We start from the raw sequence: 22,505 nt of genomic DNA on the forward strand, positions 1-22,505 counted from the left end.
CTTTTTAAGATATGAGACCGTCAAACTTTTAGTCTTAGTTCCACATTCTAAAATTTCAAAAGGTGGGACTACGAAAATGATGTTTCTTGGACAAATGTCGATTGTGTTAAGCAAAGATAAAAGCAGATTAAAAAAAAAGCGCGCTGCTCTCCCAAGAACGTTCTTTCTTAGCGTTATTGAGCGTTACTAAAGTTAAAGATTACGTCCAAGCAAATTTTTCGAAATTAAAAAAAATGAATGTTAGCTTTATAACTATTAAACACTTATTAATTAATGTTTAATTTACTATAAGTGCTCACAAAAATTGTCTTTCTTCTGTTTACACAGAATGTCATTCCTCTGTTTACTTCTACATTCGAAGCATCCTGACTACTAAGTTAGAGAATAATCTTTCTTTATAAAACTATTCTCGCGGTTTATTATCCTTTGTTTATCAATTTTCAAATTTTTGTATTAAGAATATAAACAAGCTTTCAAAACCATACATTACTTGGATACTGATATTTTATGTCATCGATACACATTATACAGAAGGTTCGATTTACATCTAGGCATATAAATATCACGAGTATGACAGAATACATGCGTTAAGCAATGCATTTAATTGAGAGGTACTATATACAGGTGTTGAAGCTTCGATATGCGTTGAGATAGTTGTAATAGATTAATTACAACAGATAAGCCACGATACAAGTCGCTTTTGCAATTTCATATAACACCTATAATACCTCTTACTTAGACGCATTGCTTAACGCATGTACTGTGTCACACTCGTGATAGTTATATGCCTAGATGTAAATCGAACATTCTGTATAATAAATTAATTCATTGACTATAATAGGCCCGATTATTAAAGATCATTATTGCTATCGGCTTAATATCAACCGTTAAATTAGAAGGTTGTGTTTCCTTAGGTATACATTCAAACATAAAGGGAAGGTAATGTCATTCATAATAGATACATAAATATGCTTACATGCTTTATATGTTATTTGAGGTTAACTCATCAAAATATGAAATACAAGTTTTTTGGTTTAGATGAAAAAATTGTGCCATGTAATGTGGAAAAATGTACTTACTATTGAAAAATGAATTTTTTACAAAATAATATAGCTATTGTAGTTGATGGAATTGATACTGATATTGATGATGAGATATTGCTAAAAGTTTTGTTTGAAAGGTAATTTAGTGGAAAGTGTTCTTAGCTATGTTTCAAGTGCGAATTTAGGGTTCCGTACTCGAAAAAATTAAAAATTGGCGATGATCGTCCAAAACGGCCCAGTTTGGAAAAGGTTTTTAGGAAAAAGGCAATTTAATGGAGAGTGTTTTTAGAAATGTTCCGTGCCAGAAAAATTTGTTGGGGTTTTTTTTTAAATTTTGTGAATTTCACTTGTTACGATTAATTAAATAAAGAGTAGAGTTACTATTAATACAGTATAAAGGCGTGGTGGAAAACCTGTTCGTGTGGCAAAAGCAAAGATTGTTGATAGATCCCTGTAGAATGTAATTTTTTTATCAAATTCCTCAACACGTAAAGGAGGTCGTTGTTAGAAATCGTGCTCTCTCTTGTCGTTAGAACTCACTGAAGAAAATCACTGAGCTTCCGCAAGTCATACTCTGTGAATTTTTTTTTATTACATCTAGTGCACACATGTGAACATACCTGTTGTGCACGTAATAAACGTGCGTTGAATACGTAAAGTATGCGTGTTTTATGTTAGTACCTGTGACCGAGTTAGATATTTCTAACACGTATATACATAAATTTCTAGTTTTTTGGTTCACTACACTTTTACTTTCATACAAAAGAAATGCCTAATAATTTAATATTTAATATGAATTTTACGCATAATTTTCTTTCCTTATTTATATATCGTAAAATACCATTTATGCTCACTTACGACGTTAAATTGTGCTTTATTGCCAGCTTAAACAGTTTTTTTATAAAGAAAATCACTTTCTTACACTTACAATAATGCGAATCCTTCTTAGAGATAGAAACATTAAAATTAATAATCTCTGTACAAAATCCTAATTGTCAAAATTTATAGAAAACTAGCGGCCCCGACGGACGTTGTCCCGTAAAAACGTAACTCCAATTCATGAATACCTATACTACGTTTAGCCTGTCCGCTAAACCCATCCCGCTAAACCCCAATTTAACTCCTATTTATTGGAGTGGCCTGACCTTCGACCTTTGGCCTGACCTTTGATAGTAGAGCTCGCTGCGCTCGCACATGGCTCTAATAAATGCCTATTGACAATACCTGAATACTATTAAAAATACATAGTACACATAGTATACATAATGTGATATGATTTATATGCGCTCCCACCATTTAATGAAATTTCATTTTTTTGGTACGGAGCCCTCAAAAACAGTTGTACTGGACCAAATTGTAAATCTAAACCATCCTCGAATCCCCTTGAACTCACACAAAAAATTTCATCAAAATCGGTCCATCCGTCTAGGAGGAGTTCAGTCACATACACACGCACACAAGAAATATATATATTAAGATTTTATTCAAAATGTTGTGACCCCTTTCTGCAACCTCAACTAACTTCAGTGTTCAAATATCTAATAGCTAATTAGGTCCTTAACATCAGATACCAAGTTTATTTTTATGGAATAAAAATTGCGACAGAGCGTAAATCGGTTTACGTGTCAGTCAAAAGGATATTTTTGTGTATAGTTACTTCGTAGGCTAAAGATAACTGTTGCCAAGAATTTATTTTCAATTTTTTTCCCAGAAAAGAAACAAGCTTTAATATAAATTTTATTGTATCCATTATATTATCATGGTACAATATTAAAATCATAAATTTTAAAAATATTTACAAAAAATTGGTAATATTTAAGCATATTTCTTAAATTCTAAAAATTGTTATAGATCAAACAGTATTTCGTAGTTAACATACTCCTTGAGCATTGTATTCGTTTTTGATCAAAAATTTCGGTTTTGATGAAAAAATGTCTTATTCTTTAGTTTTCCTTTTTAAATTATGCACAATTGAAGAGATTCCAATTTCAAGAATAAGTTTTATCTGAACAGCAGTCAGTCACAGAAATTTTAAAAAAGTAGAAAGTTTCAATTTCTGGGTATATTACGGCAAAAAATCACCTTATTTTTTTGAAATTTTACTCAATTGATCTCTACATTTTCTAATCAATTTAAATAGACTCTGAGCCTACCTTTTGAGAAATTGATGAAGATATATGTATACCCAAAAACAAATTAAAATTTTAAGTAATAACTCGTATATGTTAACAAAAATGACAGGTAGTTTGCCTGTGTCGAAAGGATCATAACCAACTTGTCGAAAAATACCGTCAAAGCTGAAACTCGATTTCCATCAACAAAACACTAGAACCGTGGTTAAGATCTCATGTTTTTAATCGACTTCAAAAAAAGGAAAAGGTTCTCAATTCGACTGTATTTGTTATGTTTGTAACTTCAGAACTATCAACTGGGTAAACCGATTAAATGATTCTTTTTATTGCATATTAACTTGTTTAGGAATAGTTTTTTTTCTTGAAGTCGGTTTTCTTTTTATTAAAAGTTTTTTTTTTTAAATTTCTATACTTACCTTTATCAATTCTTCGAGTTTTCACTTCATTATTGGCAACGATTGTTTTGTGTTTTCTTCATCATCTATCATATTTTATTTATAAACCTTTAAAAGGTAGACAAAAACAACCTCAAAGTGCAACATAGCTTAACAATCATTGTTCAATTTATTTAATTCAAAACTTCAGGAAAATCAGTCGTGTATATTTTCTCCGACCGTATTGTCCACTATTGTATAACTGATAAGAAGCAACAAGTTGTTATTCAATTGACAAACAGAATTATATACACTGTTTGTCGTAACTTAAGGTATGATGTCCGTTATAGTAAATTTCATAAAAACAGGCTGTTATATACGTAGACTATTTGTAACAACAGACGTGTAACTTTTTTTTTTAAACTAGAAGGGCAAGATCCGTTTTCTTACCGTTACCAAGAAATTCTTCATAAATTTAGGTAGTATTATTAATTAAAGAGAATTGAAACAAATAATTTGAAAACTAGTGAACAAAAAATAAATAATATATAAATGAGTTATTGTTGACAAACAAACAAAAATAAAAATTCGATAAGTTGAAAAAATTACACTCTCTGTCTAGAGCTCGTATAGATCAGGCGCGGAATTGGATCAGTCGCTTGGTATGAATCCAAGAGGTTCGTGTTCGGGTCCTGGTCTAGTGTATTTTTTTTAATTCCTTTTAATTAAGATTACTCGACAAGTTATTTGTCTTTATAGTTTACGGCATTGTATCATAAATAAACGTCAATTATATAACCGAAAGACTTTGACGTTTGAAATTGAATAAAAGCTATAGTGAACAAAACATAAATAATAAAGGTATTATTAAGTGGGTTTTGAACAATATCTGTAAAATATTTAGTTCCAACTTTGAATATTTTTCTTAATTGATGAGCAAACTTTCGTATAAGCAATTCACAAGGCAATGTTTATTTCAATCAAAATGTTTAATTCAAAACATCTACTTAAAAGTTTATTTCATTCTGTAAAGAATTGAGTTTTACGGACATTCTACTCTTACGGTTCTGCTTTAATAAATATCTTTTCTTCAAGAAAATGAAAACATTTTACAAATATTATTATATCATTTTTATGTATTATTTTACATTAAATTTATAAAATATTTATATATGAAAAAAAAACTGGTGGGCAGGAGCTACGTAAACTATGCGAATTTTGTATTAAGAATATTTTAAAAACTTATCGTATTATCTGTAAAAAAATAGCAATATATCTTTTGGGAAAATCATTTTGCATATGCGGCAACCGGTGAACTACCGCATGCGGCCACTGGTTACCAGATTTCAGCGTTGAATAAATAGATGTATATTAATGTTGAATAAGTATCTAGAGGTATATTAATTAACAAACCATAGTCATTTACAAGAATACAGTTTGAATGAACTGTCTAAATAAAAACAACATGCTATTTTAATGATCTAGTTATTACATTAATCACTGCTGTTATTTTTAAAATAGGATATGCCCGCTTATGACTAGCTTATTCACTCCTTGATGTCAGTGATTTTCCAAATGACCATTGGATATTAGAAAATTTTTTTATTAACTTCCCAGTATAGGAAGTTATTGTATTGTGTTCAATTTTCGAAATCGAAATTTTCAACATATCTTTACTTTTCATGGTCAGGACAAAGCATTGATCAGGACAACAACAATTTGGAAAATAATTGTATGTGTGTGTGTGTATCGACTTTCGTCTCGGTCGAGTTTTTTTATATATAAATCTTTATTTCACTGGGAAGTTATTCGTGTGGAACTAACAAGTCTCACCAGGCCCACCCCACGGCTTTTTTTTGTTATGATTCCATTTATTTATTTAGCATATATAGCACTAACAAGTGTGATTCGATGAATATCATTTTAATGTATTAATTCGAATTTTGTCACAAAGCCATCTTCAGTACAAAACCCGTAGTTTCATTTCCTTAAAAGAAATATTCGCTAAACATACATAAAGATTATATACTTTGTACTACTTTTTTTTGCAACCATCAAACATAGAATATTTGTCCAAAAAGTAGAGAATGGGTATATACTAATGCTTTTTATTTTTATCTTTATACGTTTCTTTTTTATTTTCTTTATAAAAATAAATTTCGGTGAAATAAAATAAATATTTGTATACAGACTTTTTTGACATGATAATAAGGCTTATTTGTCCAAGCATCCCAGATAAAAATTTGATAAACTTTTAAATTTAAATTTCGGTATTGAATATTTACCAAATCGATGTTATTTTGTCATTTTCACAGGCATAAAATTTATTAATAAAATTATCTGAATGAAAAACGTCTGCAAGTAAATACTGGTATGGAGCTAGCAATCAATTTGGATATTTCTTTTCTTATTGGATATTTTTTTGGTAGAGAATAAATTCATCTTGAAGTTTAGTATACCAACCAGATCTCTGTTGCAAATTGAAATGACATTATTCGGCCATAAAACCATGCAAAAATGATTTGGAATAGTTTTTATTTTTTAATTATAAGAATAATAGCTGGTGCGGTGATAGCAACGGGAAAGCAGCAACTACACACTTTTATTGCCTAAAATGACAAAAATATAATTGACTAAAAAAATTTTTAAATTCAAAAATTTTCACCATCAATCTCTGCAATTCTTTAATTTTCATCATAGAACCTCTATCATGTGCCAGGCGTAATTATTTGAATAGATTTTTTTGTAGATTTTATTTTCACATTTAAAAAAATTTTCTTGCTAAATTTACAAAAAATTATGACTTTTGGTCTATGCATATGGAAGTGAACAAAGCTTTTCAAAATAGTTTTCAAAATTTTTTATATTGATGGTAATTAAATCTGTGGAGATCAAATTTAAAATAGTTTTAAATTGTCAACTAAAAGGACTAGATGAAATTAATTTGATGTAATTAGCTAAATTAAAAATTTATATTCATAAAAAACTCAAATTACACTTCCATAAAATTACATCAAAATATAATCACAATATCGTATTATATGCAAAAATTATCACTTGAATATGAGGCATGGCTCCTATACACTTGCAATAAATTAAAATGAAATAACATCAACTTGTTTCTAGAAAAAAGAGTTATTGTTGCATGGAGTAAAACTTGGAGATCCACCCTTCTTAAAAGGCTTAACACCTTAGCTTTAATAATTTGAAGGATGTTGTAATTGAAGAATTGGGTAAAAAAAATATTTAGCTGCGCTGAGAAATTCAGCCAGAATAGGAGTCCTGGTTGAAAATCCTTAAACTCGTAGAGTCTTTGCAATTCCAATTGGATCAAGATAGTACTTATTTGTAACATTGCAAAAAGCCACCATAATCCAAGCAAATATGACATTTGTTATTTAAATTATGAATTGATATAACAGTTTAACTTCGAATTACCTTCGATATTAAATAACCAAAAATGGTCTTATCACGAGATGAAGCTGATCTTTTTCAGGTATTCAGTTCTAATGTTTCTTCTAAACAGATAATAACGATTTCTTGTAATTTTACTAGTTTTATTGGGAAAATCATTTTACCATGCGACGACTGGTATCTTACTAGAACTAGAACTACGATACTAGGTTAAATCGAGTTTTAGAAGGCGTTGAATAAATCGATGAATTTTAAGAAACCATAGTAATTTATTACAATACTATTCAAAGATATGAACTGTGTAATAAAAAATAACCTACTCATTTATTGGTCAAGTTCAATACCTATTTGCAATTTTTTAAGATTTAAGCCTGCTTTTGACTGCCATATTGACTACTTGACGTCATTAATAATTATTTGCTCATTTTTTATATTTGTTAGTGTACCTACTATTCTCTACACGTACATTCAATGATTATATTATATGAGTATTGTTTTTATATTTATTACATTTTCATGTTGCTTTGTTATTTTATAAATATATTGTTTGTTTTTATTTTCATATAAATATATTGTGGAAACCAATCTACACCGCCTGCAAGGCTCCCCCCTGCCAGCCACTCTCCTTAAACTTAACTACATACAATAAGCAGGGTGATTTTTTTTAACGTTTCCAATTTCCAACACGGAATGGCAAGTCATAAAACGTGCTAACACGTGTCAACTCAATTTAAGGGGGATTGGAAATACAATGCGTAGTTTTTATAAAAAGTTTTCATCATAGCCAAACAGGTGCTAGCTTCGTTTTTTAATTGGAATAACATGTTTTTTGTAGCCGATCTTTATTCTTTTTCGCAAAAAAGTCATTTTAGTTTGAAACAATTATTTCTAGATCTCAATTTTTGGAATCTGATTTCGATTATTTGCAGGTTAAAAGCTTTCACTAAGTAAATTTTAATTTCTTTATCCAAAAACAAGTAATTTTTGCCAAAAAAATGTTTTTCTCTACTATATATACTATTCTGATATTTTAAGCCTTTTAAAACCGTAAAATTAGATATCATAATTAATGTCTAAGAAAAAATGGAAAACAAGTTTTTTTTTGTAGCAAATGGCAAGAAATAGCAAAAGAGGGTGCAATTTAATTTAAAATCAAAAACGAAACCGTATTTTCATTCCACCTTAAAATGATCCCACACAAGTTCCACGTTCTATGATTTGCCATTAAGTTTTCAACATATAAGAGTGGAAACTTTTGAAAAATTCGCCTGTGCATACACATAGTAATAATGTTGTTTATATGTATGTGTTTTAGGTTGGTGTTGATCTTGCTGCATTGGAAGAACGAGTAACACAGCTGGAAAAGCAACTGCGCACCGAATGTGACGTACTTCCGCCTGCATTACAAGAGCTTAAGCAACAAGTGGATGGTTTCCGTACTAAATTGGAAACAACAGAGCATCTCAGTTGGTTGGGTCAGTACTTTGTTGGAATAATATTCATTGTATAATATAGAAATACAAAATGATTTACTTGAGTTGGTAAAAAGAATTTATTTGTATCTTGATTTCATGAAGTTTTAACGAAACCAAAGTTTGCCATAAATCCAAAAAGCATCATTTCTTGTATATTTTTCTACCATTATTTTTATCAAACAAGGATATTTCGTATTATCGGTATAATAATCAAGGCGGAATAGGTACCTTCAATTTTAATGGCAAGCTTATTACTTATAAATCTTTTTTTGACATTGTACTGAAGTTTACTTCAAAGATTTCATATTCAGCCAAGCCAAGAAGATGTAAGCTTCAATCTGAGGGAGTTACGAGTTGAATACCAATTGACTGTGAAAATCAACTCCTTTCAAGAATTGCAAAGAATATTGGCATTGTTTCTATATCAAATTCCGATGTGGCCGCATAACCAACCGTTCTTTAGTCATCATTTAAAAAACTTGAAGATCAGTTTTTAGTTTCTCCGATAATTTTGGAGTCATAAAAACTAAAATTTTTGGCGGGTAAACGAAAAATTTGGAGAACCATCGTGTGAAAAGCATGCCGAAAATTTTATTCCTACACTAAAATATTTATACCTTAATGGCCGTATCGCCTTATAATAGCCTCCTTTACTTGTGTGTATTCTGGAAGCCAATAAATTTCATAAGTATTACTGATGAAATCTTTGTTAGAAGCGACCATTTCAAAATGATAGCCAATCGGTCGAGAACGTCGTCAAGTGAAACCTGTCACAATCTTTTGTCCATAATTTTATCTCTTCATCCCCTTGATGAATAATAAGTATGAACAAGTTAAAGATAATTGCAACTTTTTCTTTCATCCAAGCAAAATAAATCATTCTTTATCTAATACTACCGTTCTGAAGCGTACATAAAAAGATGCATATCTTCGTTCATATGTGTTACGTATTACAGGATAAAGTTTGATCAGAAAACATTTCCAATTGACAATTTTTTCTATAGTTTATTCATTAGATATTCTAAAACTTTTTATTTTGCACATTGTTTCTAGAACTAAAAGGACAATTTAACGATATGCTAGCTAGATAGTTTTTGTTCAACCTCTTGGGAATTAAGAAGTCATTTTAATAGAGCTTTAATTCAATTGGAAGTCAATTAAAATACTTTGAACTTTGTATGCAGTTCTACCTCCTGTTATTGATGGGAATAAATGGTTTTGCATTCTGGCTTTAGGTATAGTTGACTTGACTTTTTTTGGGGGAAAATAATAAAAAAATTTTACTTTTTGTTTCTGGCACACCCTCGTAGGCAATAAAATGATGATGGACCGCAATCCAACGTCTAAAAAATTATTTATTTCTGTTGGGTAATTTCTTACATCAAAATATTCCCGATAGCAAAGCGTTCGCTTTTACGGGACCTAACCTTCAAAATGGTTAGCTAGTATGTGTATATTTTGTTTTGTTTTGTTAGTCATCGAATAATAAATGTAAATTTAAAGTGACGGATCAAGAGACATCCAACAATGAATGTTAGACAAAATGATTATTCCATTTATTATTCAATGCGATAATCTTTTATTTAGAATAACAAAAAAGGGATATATCGCAATTCGATGCCTGGGGAGCGAAATCATAAATTCTGAGCTGTGTAGAAGAGAACTCCCCACTTCGGATAATTTTCGTATTCAAGAAATTGTCCAAGACGAATACCGAACACATGTATATACAACGTCTCATCGGTAATGTAATCAGCAAGTTTCTTAGGTGTTGGCTTCCGGTCTATTATGAAACTAAATTTTTCATATTGGAAAAATTTGTTAATAAACAAACGGTGTGTTTATTATTCTTCTGCATGGGTCTCATAATTTTATATATATTTTAATTAAATCATGTTTTTAGTATAATTTTGTAATATGTATGTAAATTTTATTTTAATATTCTTAGATCAAATAAATTTACATAATTAAAATAAACCTAAGTATATTAACAAATATACCTAATTCGCCCAAAACTATTTCTCTCAAATATTATTATCATACGAATATTTTTTGGTATTTAAATCCTTCAATATACGTGCGAAAGATTTCGTATTCTAAATTTGCAATTCTAGGAATTTATATTAATGGTTCATTTAGTATAATGGACAATAGGAAATTTTTTAGATGATAAAAATTCGTCTATTTACATGTCTAGAATATGATGTGTACAGGTTAGGACAGAGAAGTGTGCGATTTTGAAAACGCTGTAAAATAAACACCAATTAATATTTAGCGAATTATAATCATTTCTCTACTTCATATAGGAAGTAGAAACAAAAAGAGGTCGCAAGCAAATTTCATTAATTTGTTTTCCTTTTTTTTTCTATTTATTTTAACTAATAATCAAACCACTTTAATGAATCCTGTGTAAGACAAAACTTGCTAATTAGCCTTGGAATTTTGCTTTAGTACCGCAAGTGATAATGCATTACTGTTAAACTTGGATAAGTTACCACAATCTGTTTTTCACTTTTGCAAGTTTTCCCCTAAATCAGTTTCTCGCAAGTGCAAGAGTAATTTTTCTTTCTTAAAGAAGTTATGAGACTGTCGCTGATAGAGATATAGCCAAGTGGCAGTCTTAGTTATGAAGGTCCACGAGAGAAAAGATGTACAAACAACTTTTTTCTTATAGAGGATCCTATTTCTCACTTACGGAGGTTTTTATATCGTTAAAATTACGGGACCTGGCAATTACACTCACTTATAAAGTTTTCTAATCCTCGTCTCACTCACCAGGTTTGACTGTATATGCTGTTTTAAAAATATTTCTGTCTAGCTCTTACTTTACAACTATTCCCATTATTTTTTTAATATAGATTTTTTTTTTTCAAAATTAATAAAATGAAAGTAATTGAATGGAAACAAGTACCCATCTGCCTATATTATTATTATCTATACTAACATAATAATTTTCTTATATATGAAAATTCTAGTAAAAATATCTCTCATAACTGAATGAAAAATCATTCATCTAGAATAATAAAATATACCTGTATGCCTAGCCGAGGCTGTTGTACCTAGTGGCTCTGTGTTAAATAAAAATAGAACCCTTATCAACATATATTAGAAAAAAAAACGTAATACATTATTTTTTGTGATCAATATATATTTTTACATTTCGACAAAAAAAAAAGTGATAAATCTAATAACGAATATTTGATATATACGGTGTATAAAGATTACGTTATTTAATATTTTCTCTTATTCCCGCCGTTTCAGAGATAAAGGACGAAACGTGACGATACAGAACATCGTCACAAAATTCCAAGAAACTAATAATTCCGACACTTCGATATCATGAGCAAATCTGTACAAGATTCTTTGGTTCAATTTTTTAACAAGTTCCCACAAATCAATTAATTCGGTCGGTATTCAGGAAAACACAGATAGGCACACAAAAATCATCTTTTCGAATAACACTCTTATAAATTTCTCTAGTCCCATCCTTAAACTTCTATTTCGTTGAAGATTTTGGAGGCACATTGACGTTACATGTTAAACTTCTTCTACTACATCTGGATCAGAATCGCAAATAAATTTATAACTTTTTAAATTATGATAGAACCCTTCATAGAATTTGTTTCTTTTTCTCTTGGTATCTATACAAGTTCACCCGATATATATTTAGGTACAACACAATATGTACTTATATCGAAATAAGGTTAGTTTTATCCATATTATGATATGTACAGTGGTCAACAAATAAACTTATCTTTTCGTTTCTCGCCTCACAGTTTTCTTCCTGTTGTGTATTTATTATATAGATATTCATAAAAAGAATACCATGTATATACTTTGACGAGACAAATTCATATTTCATCCCAAAAACCTAACTTTTCACACTAATTGTTCAAATAACTGCTAAACATTGATATGAAATGTTTGTTTTATAAGATACTAGCTGTTACCCGCCCGCTTTGCTGGGCAACATCCCCACTTGCACCCCTCCCTCCACATTTCCTTGCGTTGGATAACAGTTTTGTAATGTACACGTCATGCTCTTTTATTTGATATCCCACTTAAGTATATTTGTAAATATTCGATAATTCCTTCCCACTTTCTCGCTACACCTTTCTACCCTCCGAAGGTTAAAAAAATCTTCTAAATGTAATTTAAAACATTCTGACCAAGTTTTGAACTATTAAAAGCCATAATTGCAAAATATGAATTTTTTATTCATGAACACCCCCGCAACCCCCCTTGTGGGTGGAATTTCGTAAAATCCGTTCTTAGCTGACCTCTACTTGGCAAAAGGAATATTCCTGCCAAATTTCAAGTCTCTAGGTCTTATAGTTCCAGAGATATCGTGATGAGTGACTATCTATCTATATCTATAGAAAGTCTCCTATATATATAAGATATCTAATATCACTGATATGATTTGATAATCAATGATAAAATATCTCAAATCACTGATAAGTTGATAATAAAACTATTCGACTTCTTCCTGATAACAGGCATTAATACTTTCAGACGTTGTATATTTAATGTATAAATCTTCTTTATATTCATAATAAAAGAACTGCTGCTTCCTAACTACAACCAGCAACTCCCTAGTTCTAGGCATGATGTGCTAGACTCCCGTTACTTCTGCAACATTTTGTACACATCTATTGAATTGGCTTTTAATGACCTACAATACATTTTTTCTTCAAAACTTTTCTTAAAGTTTATTGTTAGTATATCGATTTGTAAGTAGTTTTGTGATTTTGTACTTTATGAATAACTTACTTGATTGATGTTACGAATTTTTGACATGAAAAGGAAATGGTAGTTTTATACCCTGTATGTGTATAGGAATTATATCAAGGTATATTATGTTTATTTCCAAGTTTGTAACGCTTAGGAATATTGACATTATCTACTAATTAAATTTTGGTATATTGGTGTCCATAAAATCACCTTTTTAATTTCCGTTTGTCCATCCGTCAGCACGATAGCTCAAAAAAAAAATAGAGATGCCGATCTGAAATTTTTGAAGCTTTCTTAAGGCGTAAGAAGTAACTTCATAAATGAGCAATGTAGGTCAATTGGGTCATGGATCTGTAGTACTCATCTTGTAAATCGTAACAGATAGAAAAAATTTAAAATGTAAAAAATAAAAATAATGACTTTTGATTGAAACATTTTTTAGTAAATAAAACATTATTATTTTCCCGAGAGGACGAAAATTAGAACATAACTTTGGTTTTAAGAGGTATATGTCGGAACTGCGTAAGAGGTATATGTCGTACCTACCCTTTGTGTAGTTTTTGTACCTTAAGTATTAAAATCAAGAGTAACTGAATGTTTTTCTTTTTTATAGGTTTCTATAAGCAATTACCAGAACCAATATCAACAGAAGAATGCCGCCGTTTAAAATATCGTAGAACAAGTGATTCAGTGAAGAAACGTGTAAAAGAACGATATTATCAAATCTGGTAAGTACAATAGGAACATAACAAATCAACTGAAATAAAATTAAAGAATAATAATGAAATATCTAATTAAAAAATTAACTACTGATTTATTAAATAATAAACAATACACAGATTTTTCTTTATAATTATTATAAAATAAATTATTATGTAAACATTTCTTGTAATCTTGCTGCTTTAATTTAATTAGTTTATAATTCACCCTTCAAATAATATAATCATGGCTGTTTAAATATATGTATAAACGTACATACAATGTAATATCCTTAGGTAAAAATATTTTGCATATATATGATGACGTAAGTATAAAACAAATTTGAAATATTGTATTGTGTCTAGACCAAACTATCCATCTCAAACATTTCCATTTCCAGTCATTTTGTTCTGGGTCTCATTATTTTCATGGATTTATGAATTAACAACCGTTTATTTACAAGGTATTCATTACCTATATAGAACTTTTTATAGGTAATTATACTTTATATAACTTTTTATAGGTTATACATTTTGCCAAATTAGTTGGGTTGAGTAAGAGCGGATAGGCCAGGTAGAGCGTATTAGAAACTTGAGATTTTATGTATTTTTTTTTACCCACTTCAAACAAAAAAGGGGGAGGTTCTCAATTCGACTGTATTTTTTGTTATGTTTGTTATCTCAGAACTTAAGACTGGGTGAACCAATTTTGATGATTTTTTTCCTATTTGAAAGCTTCTCTTGTGGTCCCATTTCAATTTGATCCAGTTCTGACAATGGCATCCATGAGAAAACCATATAAGTCTTAAATTTGCATTAAATACGTGCGCAACAAGTGGACGAATAACTCAATATCACGCCAACCGATTTCGATGATTCTTTTATTAGTAAGAAATTTGTTTGTGTACTTCAGATTCACTAAAAATAAAAAAAACTTTTAACAAAAAGAAATCCGACTTGAGTCGGCGTCAGCCAAGTTAATGTAGCAAACTGTTCTGTCACAGTTGTTTCCTTGACTGACACCGATTTCAAAAATAACAATAATTGTAAGTACATTATATTATCGTTATTTTTGTACTTTTTAGCGCATATTAATTTGTTTTGGAATAGTTTTTTTGAAGTCGGTTTTCTTTTTGTTAAAAGTTTTTTTTTTTAAAGATGAATACTGAAGACGAAATATTTGATGGGCCAATTTCTTCCAGGTTGAATTATCTCTCTATTCTAGTGTGAATTGATGGAGATTCAATGTCTAATTCTCAAGTTACGGGGAAGAATCGTCTTTGAACCAATTATTGAGACAAATTTCATATATTGCTTTCAAAACTTTAGCCTAGTCAAAAAAACTATTTTTCTACGTTACATTTGTGCAAATATTGTATGCAGAAAAGAGATAAAAATTATGAAATAATTATATTTTAATATTATTATGTTTTTAATAGAACTAAAAATGTTTATTAATTTTAGTTTTAAATTAATTATGTAAAAATGATTTGAAAATGTATTTTTCATCCAAGTTTTTAATTTAATTTTCAATTTGTTTAAAAAAAATTTATTTTAAATTCAATAGATTAAAGAGTACCAAATTAATTTTTTACCAAGTACATATTACCTCTTATTGTAGAATAATCAATACATCAAAATTCTCTGTATTATTTCCAAGTTTGCCGAGTGAAGTGCTTGAAATTTGAATATCGAAAAATATGGAATATAATTACTAACGGTTTCGTTCAAAATTAATAAAATATTCATATCCACACCAAGATGGCTATCTAAAATAACAATGCGTAAAATAGCAATACAAATTCAATTTCATTTGGAATAATCATGGATACCAGATATTAAAGCTTACCAAAAGTATAATAATAAAACAATAAAAGTTTATATACAAAGCCATTATTGTCACGTTCATAGATAGTCTCTATACAAGATGACAAGAGAAAAAATACAGACTGTATCAAAAACAGAAGTACAGAGTTTTTAATGAGTCACCTTCTGCAAATCAAATTGGGAAATAATGTGTAATTATAATCGAAGCATTGACCGTCGTCTCTGTTGACTGCGTTAAACCTTGAAAGTGGTCGATATTTAACACATAACGGATAGGAATCCATACAATTTACAAGATATTTTTGAGTTTACGAAAAAGTATTAAACAAGGATTACTTTCTGACGAATATTTAGTCTAATCTTGAAGCGGTACCAATCTTCAATTTACTTATGTACACAGATGAGAAATTCATGAAAGTATTCTTTGTAGCGTTGACAAATTTAGTGTACTAATACAACTACTATTTAGATAAATATATTTTTTCTCGTTTACAAAGCGAATCTTCGAAATAAAATCCTAGAAAATATAGTATTATAAAAATATCGTTTTTCAGAAATCACAGTTAGGAATAAAACAAAAATTCATATTATATGAAACACAAATAAATGCCGAGTTAACTTAGATACAGTGATTGAAGGGGAATCATTCTCGGGAAGTATCGCTTTGATTGATTGGATTTGCAGCAAATTTCGATTTTTGTTAATTGATAATACGCAATTTATTTAAAATAAAAAACCAGGTGCTTATGTATTGATTAATTATTCCCGTCCGATTTAGAAAACCAGTTTTTTTCTCCCCATGACTTTTCTTCTATTATAGTATGTTCCATGACTACCAATGGTATTACTTTCCAACACCCTGTATAAGTTTTACTTTCCATCACCCTGTATATGTATTGTATATATTGAATTTTATTTAAAATTAAAAAAATAGAGTAAAAGCAGAATGAAAAAACAATAACCAACCCCAAAAAAAAAAATGTTTGAATAAATGAATAATGTTATATTTTATTGAATTCGGTCTGTTTGATGGTGGTGTGGTATTAAATGGTATTCAATACATATAAATCGATAATAATACTTACGCTCTATGATATTTTTTCATTTTAATCGAATACGATTTATTATGAAAATAATATGATTATTTTAAATATTGTTTCAATTTCATATTAATATTGAAATTGGATTGGTTTTTTATTTCCTCTTAATATTTATATTTAAATAATCTGTAATCTAAAGTAGGATATAGCACATTAAAATTATTAAATATGATATAACGAGATATTTTCGTAGAATCAAATTTTTTTTGTGTTGTGTAGGGAATCCGAAAAATATTAATTTTAATTGTTAATTTTAAAAACACGATTTTTTAGAATACGACTTTGACAACTCCCTCACAAGTTTGTGCCCTTGATAAAATGAGGAATCACTTTCTCTTTCTCATCTAAACCTGGAGTTTTCGGACTACACAGTACAAAATTTTTTGTGGATATGTTGTCAGAAAACCTGATCTATCAATTTCAGAAAAATGGCGTGTTCATTTTGTAGGAAAGCACATTCCCGGACGCTTATGGTTGTTGGCTCGGCTGGTGCCTACTACTATTTTAAACTCCGAATCAAAAAAAGGGGTGTAATAAGTTTGGCCTCTATTTGTGTGTGTCTGTCTGTCCATCTGTCTGTGGCATCGTAGAGCCTAAACGGATGAACCGATTTTGATTTTCATAGTTTCGTTTGAAAGATAATTTAATTAAGAGTGTCGTAACTATGTTTCAAGTGCGAGTTGTCCCGTACCTGGAACAATTAAAAATAGGCGATGATCTTCAAAATCGTTTCAGTTTGGAGCGGGCTCTAAGGAAAAAGTTCATTACATTGTTCATTAATTATTATGGAAACATTAACCACTCTATTCTAAAATATCCACTTTCGGATATTTCTAGTTTGGTATCTGACACTATATTTCAGATATGTCAACCATTTGTTCTACTTTAATGGCCAAAATACTGTTAAAGTTGATATTTCACAATTAATATGCAAACTCAAATAATATTTAATAATTAATGGTTATGGTTAAACTTGACACTTTTCCCAATTAAGGAAAGACACAGTATGATGTGATTGTTGAATTGTTCTGATTAAACTAATAGCTTGACGTTAGTGATTGAATTTTACACCGCCAAACTGTAAAATAAATAATAATAAACTTGAACATTCTCAAGTAACAGATTTAGTAATTTTAATGGTGTTCACTGGTCTGAGTAAATCTTGTACAGCTTAACTATTATTAAATTAATAACCATTATGACTGAAGAACAGTGTGTTTCAAAATACTAACAATTTTTATTGATGCAAATATGAAAGAGTTTTATCTTTTTGTTTCCTCTTCCTTACCGTTGGGGTAATAATATTGTTTATAGAAGCCTTTTTAACTCCCAAACCAAAAAGAGGGGTGTTATAAGTTAGACCTCTTTGTGTATCTGTCTGTCTGTCTGTCTCCGTGTCTGTCTGTGAAAAACAGTTTAAGGAGGAGTGCTCCCTCAAATCCTCAAAATCGGTTCAATTTGGAGGAGACTGTAAGGAAAAAGGTAATTTAATCGGAGTGGTCTTAGATACGTTTCAAGTGCGAGTTTAGGCTTCCGTATCCGAAAAACTTTGCGAGGGTTTTTTAAATTTTGTTAATATTACTTGTTTTTGCAATGAGATAATATCCTACAACACCACCAAAGCTTTTGTACCAATTCTGTTGAACTTGTACCAAAGTCAGTCAACTGCAATTTAAGGACTCCAGATTCACTATTTTCTGTGGAAACCATGAATTATCATTTTATGTTTTAAATACATAAATAAATATTAATTTATTAATTAAAATTTATAACAAATGTTATAAAACAGCTTTTTATTTATTACAAAAACGAAATTAATAATTAAAGAAGGAATGAATTATGTGTGTAACTACAAAAGAAAAACGATTCACAATATTGTAGTATTAAATGCAATGTAAAAGGTAATTCTAGACTTTTCGAGTGGAAATGTTTATTTACATTTATGAGCAATCCACATTTACAGACAATTATTTTATACATAAAAATTGTGCATTTCATAAAAATGAACGCTGGATGATTAATTTTTTATGGTTTTATTCATTTCAAAAAAAAATTTAACAAAACTGAAGGTATACTACATTCACGAAACGAATGACTTAGCTCTCTTGTTGATAAATTCATTTTACAGTCGTTTTCGTTTCGATTAAATCCCTTCATTATGTACAAAGTGTTAATAAGTGTTAAAACAATTTTTTTCCTCGGTGATCCGTAAATGTTGATACATAAAAAAAAATATGAGACGCTAATTCTATAAACACAGTTTAAAAATAAACAGAATACCTCAAGCTGTTACCATGCATTTTACTACACTAGTCACGTGCTCGTTATTTCTGTGAGAAAGTCGATTTTGAATAGAATAATAGATAGACCAATTAGTTATTTCGGCTATTTAGAAAGAACGAACTGCCATGCCATGCCATGAAAAAGTATTTCCAGGGAAAATCAGGAGTTCCTTCGCTGCGAGGTAGAAAGAAAGAATAGGTGGCTAAATGAAGATAAGGGTAATGGGCTTAAAAGTAACATTGTTCCTGTTTCAACCGATTTTTAAACACCGAAAGATTAGTTTTCCACTTTCAAACTTAAAAAGTAGCCGTTCGATCAAATACGTCACCTAAAAATCAGCCTCTCGAATTTCTGTAACGTATAAAGTCATATCACAATTTTGACTCGGAATTAATAATAAATTGATCTAATTTCTTTAAAAACCGAATATACGACCCTTTCAAATAATTTTTTAATTGTTTATAATTTTTTTTTTTTTTTGCAGTGATACAGAAGTGTCAGACCGTGTTCGACAATGGATAAGAATGCCAACATTTGACTGTCGACCATGGGAGGATGAAGAAGTATTATTACTGTTACAACAAATGTTTTTAGATTTAGGACTATGTTCACGATTTGGAATTGAATTAAAAACGTTAAGGACATTTATTTTTGAAGTTTATAAAAATTATAATGATGTGCCTTTTCACAACTTTAGGCATTGCTTCTGTGTTGCACAAATGGTAATTCATTTTATTTATAATTCATAGAGTTTATTGTTCTAAGTCTACAGCTTAACTAACTGTCCTATCGCTGCTTGTTACATATATACAAAAAAATATGGTGAATGTTATAAAAATGGTCAATATGTTTATTTCAAACTCTTTGTTAACTGGTAACAACAACCTTCATGAAGTTGGCTCAATCACATATGGACTAGACATGATAGATATGCGATCATAATAACCAAATACTCAATTTAAAGAAAATGCAAACAAATTTTCTTTTAATTCATCGATTCGCTTTATTTACACGATTATATATTCCAACTAAGTACAATTTTATTTTCCTTTAATAAAATGCATGCCTTTAAGGCTAAAATCAATCTCTTTCATTGAAGTAATATTTTTGTTTATTTAACTTCAGGGATTTTGCATCAATTAATTCATATTTTAAATTCAATTCCATTCTTTTGTAAACTAATATTTAGCTGTACTTATTCCAATCGTTAGACAATTGAAGTATTTTTACTTTATTTCAATATGAAACGGCCAACTTCGGGATGAGGTTGTCATTATTTTATTTTTTTTCAGTGTAATCTTTGCATTTTCTTGATGGGTCTAAGATGCTTTGTTCTTAAAACACATCAAAATTTTACATCCTTTCACACATAACCAAATTTTCATCGAGTCCCTAAAATCTGAAGAGTCAAAATATCTATTTGTTTTACTAATAAGAAAATTTCAGTTTATAATTTTCTTTTTGATTTTGCAGATGTACACAATTATATGGGCAACAAATTTACAACAAAAAATTGGCGATTTAGAAATATTAATATTATTAGTATCATGCGTTTGTCATGATTTAGATCATCCTGGTTATAATAATATCTATCAAATTAATGCTAAAACAGAATTAGCAATACGTTATAATGATATATCACCGTTAGAGAATCATCATTGTAGTGTTGCATTCCGTATATTAGAGAACGATGATTGTAATATATTTAAAACATTCTCACAAGAGACATTTAAACATGTACGAGAAGGGATGATCCGATGCATATTAGCAACAGATATGGCACGGCATAATGAAATATTAGCACAGTTCAAGGAAATTACACCTGAATTTGATTACTCAAATAAATCGCATTTAAATTTAGTAAGTACCATATATTTCATTTATTTATACACGTACAAAGTGACTCAAGACGAATGAGACAAAATCCCGGAGCTAAAGTATAAGTTCAAATAATCAAACTTTACGTTTTTCATTTTTTTACCCTCACTATACAATGGCGAGGATTATGTGTTTGACCGATATATGTATGTATGTTCGGAAATAGCTTCTAAACTTCTTATCATAATTTGACTAATGAGGTATCGTTAGAAGCGTCTTGATCGCCCGCTGTGTATGTGGCGTCGCATTAAATTTAATAAGGCGCCTTCTAGAGGTCAGTTATGATCGAAAAACAAATTTCGTTTTAATTATAGCTTGTTTGGTATCAAATTAAAGAATTAATGAATTGAAAAAACAAATTCTGTACTTAGTATAAACTGCGACCACATATTGGAGAATATGCAAATCTGCATATTAAACACTTCAGAAAAAATAGTACAAAACTGTATTTAACCTCTTTGCACAAAACAAATGTAGCAGACACAAAATCTCATGCATCATATGATTATGACATATGACTATGACAGGAACACACGGGAACTCACTGGCAGTCTTCTCTCTCATTTATCATTTCGCATCCACTTACAGGGTAGCAGATCCCTCACGTTCTCTATATATATCAACTCTTTGGATTCAAAACCATTCATAAAAGATGTTTATATTATTACCTTGCAAAAATTTGAACTTTAACATTGAATTTTTTATTAAATGAACGATTAAAAAACGGTTTCAATAGCTTTTCGGTTTCAGTACCTTTTTCAACGGTTTCAATAAAATTTTTTTGGACTTAAACTAACTTTTTAAGACAAAAAAACGAGAAAATAATTTTTTTTGGAAGTCTCTCCTTTCGGCCTGCAGTTCACGGCCTACCCCATAACAAAAAAAACGCTTTTAGCATTTCTATATTGCCTACAATAATAATAATTATCTAAAATTGAAAATGTAAAATAATAATTCAGTTTATACTTCATAAATACAATTAGTGACCTTTCCAACATGTTTTGATGTAGTGAGTAGATGATATTACCGTAGATACATTAAAATGAAAATGTTTAGTTGGTAATTATAGGTAGATATAAGTTTATTATTTAATGGAGAACGAATAATAATTAATCCTAAATAAATCAATTTTCTGTTATAGCACAGCCAACATATTCTATTATAAGTCAAGGGCCAGTAGACAGTGTTACCAACTTAGGAAATTTTCCCCAAAGTCTAGTGATTTTTTTAAAGCGGATTTTTAGGGATACATATTTTAGGGGAAAAATAATTTGATAAATATCGAATAAATAGCTAATATCTGATAATTTTAATGATTTAGGAAAAAATTCCATTTTTGAAAGTATTTTCAGTTACTTTGGCTGTCCCTGGACCTATAAGTTATAATAATTATTTTATTTTCACATACAAAACTATTTACAATTTCCTTTTCATTAACTTTTCCATTTTTATTTTTATGTACATTTAATATCATATCTATAATATAAAATTATTTTATAAACCGATTGCTTTGGATAAAAACTGATAGGAATAAAAGACCATCAAAG

At 29.4% G+C, this 22,505-nt stretch overlaps 1 protein-coding gene across 1 annotated transcript in view; it reads left to right on the plus strand.

Moving 5' to 3' along the window:
• Window positions 1–22,505, plus strand: part of LOC123293439 (high affinity cGMP-specific 3',5'-cyclic phosphodiesterase 9A) — a 188,121-nt gene that overhangs the window by 161,367 nt on the left and 4,249 nt on the right. The window contains exons 5-8 of the mRNA XM_044874266.1: window positions 8,279–8,438; window positions 13,786–13,900; window positions 19,565–19,802; window positions 20,554–20,940. Coding sequence (XP_044730201.1) covers window positions 8,279–8,438; window positions 13,786–13,900; window positions 19,565–19,802; window positions 20,554–20,940 — 900 coding nt within the window. The remainder of the gene's footprint in view (window positions 1–8,278; window positions 8,439–13,785; window positions 13,901–19,564; window positions 19,803–20,553; window positions 20,941–22,505) is intronic.

Source organism: Chrysoperla carnea, chromosome 1, assembly GCF_905475395.1.
Source record: "Chrysoperla carnea chromosome 1, inChrCarn1.1, whole genome shotgun sequence".
NCBI classification, from domain to species: Eukaryota; Metazoa; Arthropoda; class Insecta; order Neuroptera; family Chrysopidae; genus Chrysoperla; species Chrysoperla carnea.